This window comes from Sphaeroforma arctica, assembly GCF_001186125.1.
Source record: "Sphaeroforma arctica JP610 unplaced genomic scaffold supercont1.288, whole genome shotgun sequence".
Taxonomy (NCBI): Eukaryota; class Ichthyosporea; order Ichthyophonida; genus Sphaeroforma; species Sphaeroforma arctica.
This window is the reverse complement of record NW_014040270.1, coordinates 25,687-38,730: the sequence shown is the minus strand read 5'-3', so window position 1 is coordinate 38,730 and position 13,044 is coordinate 25,687. Positions and strand designations below refer to the sequence as shown.

Sequence of the window (13,044 nt, the reverse complement as noted above, 5' to 3'; positions counted from 1 at the left end):
TACCACGTAACTATAGTATAACTAACTACTACTATATATATATATATATATATATATATATATATATACTACATATATATATATATATATATATATGTGTGTGTATATATATATATATATATATATAATTATATAGTACGTGCTAGATGCCTTCGATGTCTATCTGCAGATATAACCATTTGTAAACATATATATGTTTGTGTGTGTGTGTGTACACGTGCAAATGTGTGTATGTTTGTGAGCGTATGTGTAAGTGTTTGCGTCTGTTTATCTATGTATCCATGCATCTATGTGTTTACATATACGTGTCTGTGTATTATATATATATATGTATGTATATATGATTTATATATATATATACATGCGTTTGTGTATGTGTGACTGTATGTCTGTGATTGTGTCTGTTTGTATGCTTATACATCGTTATATATATATATATATATATGTGTGTGTGTTTGTGGATATAATGTCTTTCCCTATTTTTATCTATGTAAGCATGTATATATATGTGTGTGTGTGCATCTGTATATTTACGAAAATATATCTATATTTATATCTATCTATCTTTCTTTATACATCTTTATATATATATATATGTATATATATATATAAGTATGTTTGTATGTAACTATGTATTGATATTATTACGAAAGTATGTGGGTCTATATTATGTATATATTTTATATATATATATATATGATGTCTTTGTTGTCTTTTTCTGTATGCATGAATATATGATATATATGTGTATGTATATATATAGAGTGTGCGTGTATGTGTGTGTGTGTGTATGTATGTGTGGGGCAAAGTGTGAACTTCAATTAAAATCTTATGTGTCTGGACATGTCTACTATACTGTTAATTAAATAGCTCGAAAAGTACACCTATGGATGTGAATTGTAAAGTTTCTAAATAGATTGAATATTTTTTTATCGTGGCCGTATATTATGTTCATGGACACACCCATGCAATCATCTGTATGTATATATATATATATATTTGTCTGTGTGTATATGTGTATATATTGGTGAGTATTTGCTGACAATCCCGATTCCTTCTAAATACGTTTGCATTGGCTAGGGTTTGTATCTCCGTCGTGGTGCTACAAGGGTGTGTGAGACCAACAATTCAAGGCATTGATATGATCACGAATGAAGTACCTGTTCAAATCTATAAAAAAACTCGTATATACAGGACACATGCGTGATTTTTTCTATAGGTACGAACGCTATGGAGGTCTACGCCAATGTGATCACGTATATATATATTGATATTGATATTATATTATATTTGTATTTATAATTATATATAATATGTATCTGTTTTAGATATATACACCTCGACAGCCCCACTAAACATACACCCTTCCCATTCACATCCGCAGGAGTGCAAGAATTGCGACAAGACCTTTGTCCAGGAAAGCCAGCTGGAGTCCCACCTGAAACAGCACGTCTCTTGTGAGCATGATGGGTGCGAGTTTTCTGCTGCCAAGAAGGTGGTAGTAGTACATCGGGAAACGGTACATGGTAAGGAGAGCGGTCCACCGTCGGTAGCCGTACCATCGTTGGACACTCCGGAGGAGATTGAGGCCTGGAGGGAGGCGCGCAGACGCAATTGGCAGACGAAGATTGGTAGTAAACGCAAGCTGGAGCAAGGTGTGGGCTTATTTGTTGTGCATGTATGTGGTGGGGTGTCAAAAACTGTGTGTGTGATGTGCTTGTACCTGTGTACTTGGTTGTAGGCTATACGAGGAGGGTCTCTGTTTTCATGTGTTTTATTTTATGCTTAAACGACACTTTCTCTTGAGTGGTGTGTTATGATGTTGTACTTGATTTTAGGCTATCTGAGTAGGGTGTCTGCTATTCATGTATTACATTCTACGCTTATATTACTTTTTTTGATCTCGATGTATTGGCATACTAGAGTTACGTCTCTACTATACATGTAGCTTTGCACGTGCATAGCATGTCTAGTTTCTGATCTGTATGATGTTATTGTATCTCCTTCCCCTACATGTCCAGTGATCCTGGTTGTGTGTTTGATTGGGCATGTTTTCGTTGAATTACGAGGTAGTGTCATTTGAGGGTGGCATGTATCTACAAACGCCTTAAGAGATGCATACGCGGACATGTTGAAATTGTAGAATCATATGTGTTCCGGTTCTGATATAAATATATATACATAACATGGTTCTGATATATATACATATATGGTTTTGATATATTAATACCAATATATGATATGGTTTAGATATATATATATATATATATAACAAGGTTAGTTAAAAAGGTATTCTCTCCTTGACTCCACAGACACGAGCGCGTCATCAAAACGCCAAAACGTTAACGGGAACGCCCTCGCCGCGCTTTCAGGCTATGCAAGTGGTAGCGATTCCAATGAGGTATGCGTACGCTCTCATATAGGACGATAGGCACTACCAGTGTGGCGTATTACCGTACCAAATACCTGTCCTCATATGAGAAGATAGGGTTTACTTTGGGCCACTGCTATAGAGCTGCAACTGGTTACCTAGTTCCATCCGTGTAACAGATGTGTGTGCAGTGTCACGGTGGTCGCATACGCCTGCTGGTGTTGGTTCGTATTGGAATGCGTCTGTGTGTGGCAGAATTAGTGTCAGTGACTACACTATGCTCTCAGCTACCATCACATCTCTCGAGGCGGTCGTACTTTCGTGTCGCGGCAAATCTATCTACACTGTTTGTGTAAAGTACATGTGTTGTCATATAGTGTGCGCTGTTTGTGTTAAGTACATATGTTGGCATATAGTGTGTGTCAATGTGATGTGGATTTATGTGCGTGGCAACGCAAATGTGTGTCATGCTGAATATGTTCCAGCAAGTGCGTGTCTGTGCTGTGAGTAGCAACGCAAATGTGTATCCCTATTCCTATTCCTATCCCCGGCGATGATTTCTACCCTGAGCTCATTGGGGTTTGGTTGTATTATATGAACAGGAGACGAAAGCCAAGGATGACAAGAAGAAGCGTGTGTGCAAGTACTTCAACGGCAAACGAGGATGCAACAAAGGGGACAAGTGCCCCCTACTACACCAGGCATGTTTAGAATACTTGTCATATATGAGCCTCAAACATCTGTCCTTGTATAGCACTAGTGTACCGAAAATCTCTCAATAAGTTCATGTATGCCTCAACCTACATATCAAACAAGCCCCCATCCGCACGCTCGCTAAATCGGGGATAGTTTTAGGGTTTAGAACCCTAAAACCCACCATTGTATTTCGTAGGTAAAGTACTAAATCGACTGGTTCGATTGGCTTTTGCCTTAGGGTGGGACCTTCCTTCGTCTCTGAACACTCTCGGCACTCGGCTGCTTTGTTATCTCCACTCCATAGTATGACCATCGTCATCGTATCATTGGCTTACGCTGAGCCCACATACTCACAATCTCTTTCTATTTCTATTTGCGATAGTTACACACAAGCTCCTGCTGGTGTATATATATATGTGTGTGTGTAAGTCGCGTATACATGCACGTGGGGAACGATCACTTTACTATGCAAAGCATGCGTATGCGCCACTTCTTCCTCATGAACCCACACGGGAGAACAAACAAGCCGTACATATAAGGAAAGACCACTTTTGGCGCGAATCTATTCTATTTGTATTAAAGCTATCTGACGTAACCCCCTCTCCGTCATCTGCACAGAAGGTGCTAACATACGCACACTCATTTTTAATTAATACAGGCCAAAAAGAACGTGCTAACACAAACACACGCATACACTCCTTTTTAATAAGTACAGGCCAAAAAGAACGTGCCAACACACGCATACACTCCTTAATAAATACAGGCCAAAATAGTGCTAACACGCGCATACACTCTTTTTTAATAACCACAGGCCAAAAAGAACAAGCCTGGGCAAAAGAATAGGGTCGTTATCAAAGGCTCGCTCTTCGAACGTCTGGGCGGAGTGGTGGGGCCACAGCAGCAGCAGTACACCGAACTCATCCAGTGCATCCGACACATTGTTACCAACGGATTTCTGCAGTAGACCCTTGTGTATATATTTATGTATATGTATATGGCCGAGGGAGAGTTAGCTGCCACGGTTGAGTATAAGTATCTGTCCAAGGACAATACAGCTGAGCAAACATCAAGCGAACTAGCCTGCACAGTCTGACAGAGGATGCAAACCATGCATGTCAGAGAGCCTAATGAATGCCAGATAGCCTACTAAAGGCTACTCGGTATATATACAGAGAATGTTAGATAGGCTACTTTAGGCTACCTGAATATATACAGAGGATGCTAGATAGCCTACTTTAGGCTACTCGTATATATACAGAGGATACTAGATAGCCTCTACTTTAGGCTACTTTTGTGTGGATATAGAGGATGCTAGATAGCCTACTGTAGGCTACTAGTATGTTTACAGAGAATGCAGCTCGTAGACGCCATCAGTGCGGCGTGTCTGAAAGGACAAACACTTACCAATCGCACCTCAACAGCACACTCTGTTTCTCAATGGGGCGCCATCAGGCTGTGTGCGTGGACAGCCAGTCGGTCATGATCTGGCTGGAAACCGGTGTGATTTGATCTTTAGGTTATAAATAGATATTCACGTTGAGTTTGTCTCGGCGTAGGTGGGGCGAATGAATTCTGAGCTGGGTTCAAGGTTGTAGCTGGGTGTGCTTGGCGGGTCCCTGACGAAACCATGTACGGTTTGATTTCCAAACTATTCATAGATCTTAGAGTTGAGTGGGTCTTGGCGTGGGTGAGTTGATTCTGAGCTGACTGGAAGGGTGTAGGTAGGTAGGTGTGCCGGGCGACAATGCGCTTGTGCTGGGAAAGGCACTACAGCCACAGAAGACCACAGTCGAAGGCCCAGTGTTTTGTGGTTTGGGAGGGGGGAACAAATGGGGCCTTTTTGGTCTGACTGTTACCCGGCGACACGGGTGCTGCGGTTGGATCTAAACTAAACATAGTCATATGCATCTGAGTTGAGTTGCCTCAGTCTAAGCCATACGTACAAATGCATGCATACCTATACACATGCATAGTTATACTTATACTCAGGTGATACCTTGGGCACTACTGTTGCTATAGCGCTGAAGCCAGGTATCCTACAGGTACACTAGGCCGAGAGAATGGATCCTGAAGACACACAGAGGAAAGACCGTATGGTAGACTAGTGCCGAAACACTGGTACTATACGCACTGGTAGATTGAATTGACTACGCACAAATATAATAACCAGTTAAACGATGTGGATGTAGTGCATATAGCTTACCCACACATCTGGGGTGATCCACGTGTATCTTTCGCCGGGTTATGAGCATCGGTATTTGGGCATCATGTATGTCTTATTAAATTCATCTTAAGCACCTATATCATATTCCCGATCATAAATAACGGCGCACAGCCGCCGATAGTAATGTATATAGATTCGAGTGGCCGATTGCTTCTAGCCTGATATTAAAATAAAAATCAAGATACAAATAAGCAGAACAACTGTGATAGTCTCATATATATATCTTCATACATAGTATAAAAGAAACGTATGCACACGATACATATACACATATACGTTTTCATGTATTCAAACGTGTTATAACTTCTAACCTCCAAAACCCGTCGCCGTCAACTTCAAAATAGCCTTTAATAATTGCCTGAATATTACTAGGACACTTGCACGATAGCCTCCCCGCCACTAGTTGCCATGACAGCCGCCCAGCGTCGTCATGGCGCAAAAACGATTGCCACAGTATCACGCGTCCGTGTATCTACTAAAACCCCCTTGTTGTACGCGTTACCATGACAACAGCCCAGCGTAGGAATGTCCCACAGTACCGCGCGCACGTGTAACTATGGCAACCCTCTTATCATGCGCGTAATTCGCTCAGAAAGAACACCGTAACGATGAGATGCCGCAGTATTGGCCAGATCATACTACAGAGTGGGTTTCCTTTTTGTCTATTTATACAACCCTTCCGCAACATCTCGGGTACGTTTTTCAAAGTCACTAATACGTTTTCTCCATCCCTGACGCACTCGTACGGCCACCCTTTGCGCTTGCGTGACCGTATTAAATCGTTTTTGTTGTCCGTTTTCAGTGCATGTCCTTGCTAGGGTCCGCAAGATCGGCGACCTCCAACTCGTCGTCTTCGCTGTCTTCATCGCTCTCGCTGTAGGAACAATAAACAGGAGATATGAGATCGTTGTATTTTTATATTGATATTTACATTCATATATATGTATGTATGTATGTATGTATGTGTGTATGTATGTATGTATATATGTATGTATATGTATACGTATATGTATATATATATATATATATATATTGTATATAATGAGAATATAAAGAGGTCAGGTGCATATATACAAATACATGACTGAATCGCGCCCTGTTACAAAAAATTATGCGAGCCAAATATAAACTGTATAGAATCGAATTGCCCTGTGTTACAAACCCCCTTTAAAAGTATTTGTACCAATCCCAGTCACATAGATACACTACGCTGGATCACGAGACGCAGAACTACTTCTAAACACCGCGTACAACCCACACTGTAGATACTTGTACATGTATGGATCACAACGCTACAAACCCCCTGACTGCGCCCATTCTATATGCATGCATGGTGTATGTACACATGTTTTTGGATATTCAAACAATGTAAGGCCTGTACGTATATATGCATATGTATATATATATATATATATATATATATATGTGTGTGTGTGTGTGTGTATGTGTATGTATATGTATATGTATATATATGTATATGTATATGTATATGTATATGTATATGTATATGTATATATATATATACATATATATATATATATATATATATACAAGTACATATAAATGTGGGTGGCATATACGTATATATGTATTTACAAACAAGTACGTATAAAATGTGGGGAATCAAATGAAAAGTACGTTAATACAAAATTACCTGTCCAGTCCGGTGTGTTGAATATCATCGTCATGATCCTGTTGGGCCAAGGCGAGGTAACGGGCACGCCTATTGGAAAAGAAAAGTCGTGAAACATAGGGTGAGTACGCATACACTGACACTAGAAACAACTTATACATATAAGCATATGAAGTATGCATCGTGCCATTTATGTCATATGAAAACCCTGTAGCTATAGGTAGGTAATATAAAAAAAACTCGAAGAGAAGGGAATATAGAAGATGACAGTATAAACGTATAAGGTTCTGGCATGACAGTACGTTCTATAGATTAACGGATGTGCATAGACAAGCAGTACCAGCGCGACAAAGACTACTAGTTCAAATACACGATAAAAAGTAAGTACACAACGTTAATGATATTCATGGCCATCCATTGCGTCAAAAATGTGAGCCAAAAATATCTACAAGCCCATACATTATATATGAATACCCGGTACATGCCAAGATACGTTCCCGTAGACACACAGAAGTTCTAACTCATATACTTTTGAAAAGTAGTTCATCTAACTAGTATAATCTTGCGTGAATTTAAACCACCATCTTTGAACCCCACCCCCCCCCCCACCCACACACACACACCCACATTCTCAGGCACCACGATGGCCGCACCAGGAGGGTTACTACCAGACACGCAAAACCCTAAACCCTAAAAGCTCATGTAGACAGAATGGACCACTACATGAACAACCATACGCACGCACACACATGTACTTCAGACTACACACTATACACTGAAAGAAATACATAAACACTCATCACCTACCAGTAGTATGAACACACATACGCCCTTTACACTGAAAGAAATACATATCCACTTATCACCTACCAGTAGTATGAACACCCACACGCCCTTTACACTGAAAGAAATACATAAACACTCATCACCTACCAGTAGTATGAACACACATACGCCCTTTACACTGAAAGAAATACATATCCACTTATCACCTACCAGTAGAAAGAACACCCACACGCCCTTTACACTGAAAGAAATACATATCCACTCATCACCTACCAGTAGAATGAACACCCATACGCCCTTTACACTGAAAGAAAAACATATCCACTCATCACCTACCAGTAGTTCTTTTTGCGGTTGTACACATACGCCACAACGGCCACCAGAGCCACCGCCAAGATCGCCAGTACCACAGGCACCACTATGGCCGCCAGGGGGGTGCTCTTATCAGACTCACAGCTCACAAGCATTGATGAGATGTACTGATTCTCTACGCCACCCGAACACGAGTCCCCGGGAACGCGACGGTAGCCAGAGCTCTGGACGTACTCCTCCTCTCCGTTGGAGCAGGGGGCTACGGTGGACTGTGGGCGCGGTGAGGTTAAAAATAGGAGTAGATGAGTAAAGAGCAAGAGTAAGGGAGCGGCTTTGAAACAACTGTGTTCAGGCATGATCAGAGATGTCGCTGGTCGCTGCTTTGTAATGCACATGACACTCATGTTCACAGAGCTGCACGGTTACGCTCACAGTATAAACATTTACATGTACATGTACATGAAAATATTCTTAAATATATTCTTAAACATACACAACCTATAAACCTATACATATATGTAAACATATTCTTAAACCCCCATTCTTAAACATACGCAACCAACCCAGTCCCATTGCTTTCAAGCACGCACACACATATGCTTGGGAGCTCACCCCGGCACACCAACCATATTGAAGGACGCGTACTCCACACAGTGCTGGTCGATGTTGGGTCGGAAGTACCCGTAGTCGCACTCAAAGTCTTCCTTGGTACATGGACACGAGGTGTTGCTGGTCTCCAGCTCATAGTCCACGTCATTGAAACACTTGGCTGTGTTCTTGCGGCGTTTGTACACACGCTTGTGTCCCAACACACAACGCTGGTTGGAGATACGCCCGTCCGAAGGCGACCAGGAGGTGTAGTCTGCGTCTAGGCCTGAGGGTATGGAGAGGCGGTGTAGGGCAGAGAGGACGTGAGCTTAATCGAATGAGACAGTTGGTATACGAAGAGAGTACAACTATATGCATATATGTGCGGAAAGTAATATATAGCTATATGTATATAAGTGTAGAAGGTAATATATAGCTATGTGTTTTTTATATAAGTGTAGAATATAAGTGTAGATAGCATTATATAGCTATATGTATATAAGTGTAGAAAGTAATATATAGCTATATGTATATACGTGTACAAAGAAACATGTGGCTATATGTATACAAGTGTAGAAAGTATCATATAGCTATATATATAAAAGTGTAGAAAGTAATATATAGCTAGATGTGCACAAAGGTGGAAACGTACAGGGAGGCTTGTGTGAAGGGAGAGGGTGCATAGCTATGAGGACATGCGTACAATCCGATATAAACAGTGCGTCCAAGGTCGTCGCCAGTACCTGAATAAAATACACTACCCCCTATAAAACTTGAACTATACCCCCTATAGAACTAGAAGTTTAAGACTTCAAAAGGCCTTGTGTGTTCACGGAAAGCCCCATCAATGCACTGATAACCACACTTACAGGGTCGTCCCCGGCATTCTGTGATGATACACTAAACCCCCTATATCATTAGAATTTCTAGCCTTCAAATAGCTCTTCTAAACTCACAAAAAAGCCCTATCCGTGTACTACTAACCACACTCACAGAGTCGCCCCAGGCACTCTGTGAGAATACACTATACCCCCTATATCATTCCAATTTCTAGCCTCTAAATAGGCCTTCTAAACTCACGAAAAGGCCCTACCAACGTACTACCCCCCACACTTACAAGGTCGTCCCAGATACTCGGTAAAGTCCAGCGTAGTGATGGTCCAGTGGCCACCGGCGTCATTGCCCCAGATGTTGAACACACGCGTCTGAAACCCGGGCTTGGCCAGAACACGCACTATGGTAATAGGTACATCGGTGAACTGGAAACTCTCCCAACTACGCCCCATATCCCACGAGAAGAGGATGCTGTTCTGTTTCTTGCCCACAGGAATGGCTACCAGCAAGCCACCGTGGTCCGCTACGGCGAAGGTGTAGGCTCCGTCAAGGATCTGTATGAACGCGAACGTTTTAGTGCGTTGTAGTAATGTTAGTTATAGAGATTAACAGCCGTACGTTGGAGGTAGATTGTGTGTATTGTATACACCTGTGAGTATCTGTATGAACAAAGTGAATTGTAGTGCCGTTAGTATATAGACTATAGGGAACACTTTGGAAGTAGATTGTGTGTAATGTATACACCTGTGTGTGTACGTTTAAATGAGTTGTAGTGCTGTTAGTATATAGACTATAATGAGTACGTTGGAAGTAGACTGTGTATATTATATACACCTGTGATTCGTCTTAGACAGGTGGTGTCTCGAGTACTGTTCAGTTAAGATACTTGCAGACGAGCATGTTTTTAGGGTTTAGGGTTAACTAGCACGCCATCATGGTCCACTACAGCGAAGGTGTGGATAGCGTAGAGGATCGGGGAGTACACACACTATAAGCAATCGAAAGCTGGTAGAGTATCGAGAATCAGCAGAAGCAGGCACATTGCGGACGCGAATATATTTTACTATAGTGTCTGGGAATAGAATGTTATGATAGAGAATATATAACACATACTATAGTACAAGAGAAACCACCGCCATTCCGGGACAGAAACAGACTGGTCTGTACGTTGGTCGACTGGTATCGACTGATAGTTCCGTGCGCAATGACCACAGCCACATACATACACTTATACATACACATTAACGAATACCACAGACAGATAGATACACATTAACGAATACCACAGACAGATAGATACACATTAACGAATACCACAGACAGATAGATAAAACATATAAAAAACAGATATATATATATATATAGCATATCACCATACCATAGTCCAAGTGAAACCGCCATCTCGGGACAAGAACAGGCTGGTCTGTGCATTGGTCGACAGATATCGACCGATCGTTCCGTGCGCAATGACTAGCCCTGCCGCATTCTCGAGACTGAAGATGGGCTGTAGCCCCATAGTGGCTTGGGAGACGTAGTTGTGCAGTTGCAAGTAGCACTCCTGTGTGTGGGAAGACGACATGTTATGTTATATGTGAGCACGGTGTGTGCGTTCGAGATGATAGATAAGATGGTCGTGTGTGTGTGGTGAAATGATATATGCTTAAGGTTGATGTGTGATAGATAGATGGTGTGTGTGTGATGACATGATGTATGTTAAGGTTGATGTGTGATAAATGGATGGTGTGTGATAAATGGATGGTGTGTGTGTGGTGACATAAAATATGTTTAAGGTTGATGCGTGATAAATAGATGGTGTGTGTGTGGTGACAAGATAATTATTTAAGGTTGATGTGTGATAAATAAATGGTGTGTATGGTGACATGATATATGTTTAAGGTTGCTGTGTGTGACAGGGGCTGGGGTTGGCACCAACGGCATGTGTGATTGGCCGGTGAAGCGTGTTTGAGAAGCTTTAACACACGTGTGTTTACCTGTGCGGGTGGTAGTAGCACAAAAAGAATGCACACGAACGCACAAGCTGTCGACACACCACGCCTCACAGGAGCATCAAATACACAACATACATCACAGCCAACATCGGCCCCATCCGAATCCACCGTCGGGGCGATGATGGGTCGCCACTCGCCTCCCTTGTTAAAGGTGATGACAGTTCGGAACTCCTGCATGTAGGTACCCTCCTCTATGACCAGCTGGTTGGTGATGTACGTGCCTACGATACTGGCCACTTTATGGAAATCGTTGCGCAGAGATTGCAGATAGAGATTGTCCGTCAGCGATAGAGAATACGATGTACCGGAGGAGTCAGAGGTGTAGAGGTTGCCCTGTGGGTGTGAGTTTGGGTGTGGGTGGGGAAGTGGGAGAAGACAGAAGCAGAATGTCAGCAATCAATAGTCCTGTGTTTATGTATACGAATGTACGTGTATGTGAAGTAGAAGGATATATATGAATATGGTATATATGATGTAGGACAATATATACGAATATATGTATATAGGAAGTAAAAGAATGTATACGAATATATGTATATATGAAGCAGAAGAATATATACGAATATAAGAATATAGGAAGTAGAAGAATATATACGAACATACGTATATAAGAAGTAGAAGAAAATAGCCAAGTATCAATCAATTGTACTACAGTTATGTGTATACAAATCTGTGTATATATGAAGTAGAATAATATATGAGTATATGTATATAAGAAGTACAAGAATATAAACCAATATATGCATATAGGAAGTAGAAGGCAGAAGAAATTTGTCAGCAATTGTACTTCAGTCCTATATACGAATATACAAAATTGGGAAGTGGAAGCAGAAAGTACAAGAATTGTATAAATATATATATACATGAATATATAATCCGAGTATGGTTTGAATCAAATGTTCGCATACATCCGCCAATGAACTACGCAATTTATACGTAACCCCACAAAAGTGCTCTAAAAGAAGAGTTTGTCGTTTATCTAGGAGGGGGGGGGGGGGGGATTAGTGGGTTTATCACTAAAGTGAACTTCTATTTAACCCCTTCTAACCGTCAAATCAATTTCGCGCAGGTCTGTATGTAGCCCCCCCCTAACTCTGGTAGGTCATTAGACGCGATCCTGTGCACAGTCCTTTCTTCCTCGGCAATATAGTTATCCACTCATAAACTACCCCGTGTAATCACTGTGTGCAACAGCATTCACATATACTGCCCTCGAGTAGTATACAATCAACATACACACACAACCAAACACGTATACCTATGAACCTGTATAGAACACATATATACTACACCAACGCACACACTTGACAATACAACAAACTCCTAAGTCATGTTGCTATATACCGTGTGCAATCCCTTGCCATCGGCATTGTCGTTGTCCACATTGATGAACACACTACCCTCACTGGCATCGAGGATCTGGTAACCCAACTCCGTAGTCTCGAGCTCAGCAAGAGCCAGATCCCGCTTGACCTTGATTTCTACTGGGAAATGCGCGTGATTCCAGGTATCGCCCCCGTCTGTGCTGACTCGCATCTCCATTGTGTTGGCCTGTGGGGTAAACACGGATGTATGTATATACGTAAATAAG

General features: G+C 41.5%; 2 protein-coding genes across 2 annotated transcripts in view; one reads left to right on the top strand and one right to left on the bottom strand.

The window, feature by feature from the left end:
* The window catches only part of SARC_04851 (hypothetical protein), a 5,610-nt gene extending 1,087 nt beyond the window's left edge, over window positions 1-4,523 (top strand). The window contains exons 2-5 of the mRNA XM_014301299.1: window positions 1,385-1,655; window positions 2,313-2,401; window positions 2,974-3,072; window positions 3,879-4,523. Of these exons, the coding sequence (XP_014156774.1) occupies window positions 1,385-1,655; window positions 2,313-2,401; window positions 2,974-3,072; window positions 3,879-4,031 (612 nt within the window). The 3' untranslated portion in view covers window positions 4,032-4,523. The remainder of the gene's footprint in view (window positions 1-1,384; window positions 1,656-2,312; window positions 2,402-2,973; window positions 3,073-3,878) is intronic.
* A 1,097-nt stretch (window positions 4,524-5,620) lies between these two features.
* Window positions 5,621-13,005, bottom strand: SARC_04850 (hypothetical protein). The gene is made up of 8 exons (XM_014301298.1): window positions 12,798-13,005; window positions 11,529-11,786; window positions 10,823-11,002; window positions 9,728-9,998; window positions 8,649-8,896; window positions 8,047-8,291; window positions 6,946-7,014; window positions 5,621-6,165 (listed from the first exon to the last, which is right to left on the bottom strand). Exons 1-8 carry the CDS (start codon window positions 12,993-12,995, stop codon window positions 6,090-6,092), a joined length of 1,545 nt encoding a protein of 514 aa, XP_014156773.1. The 5' UTR covers window positions 12,996-13,005; the 3' UTR covers window positions 5,621-6,089.
* Between the last annotated feature and the right edge of the window lie 39 nt (window positions 13,006-13,044).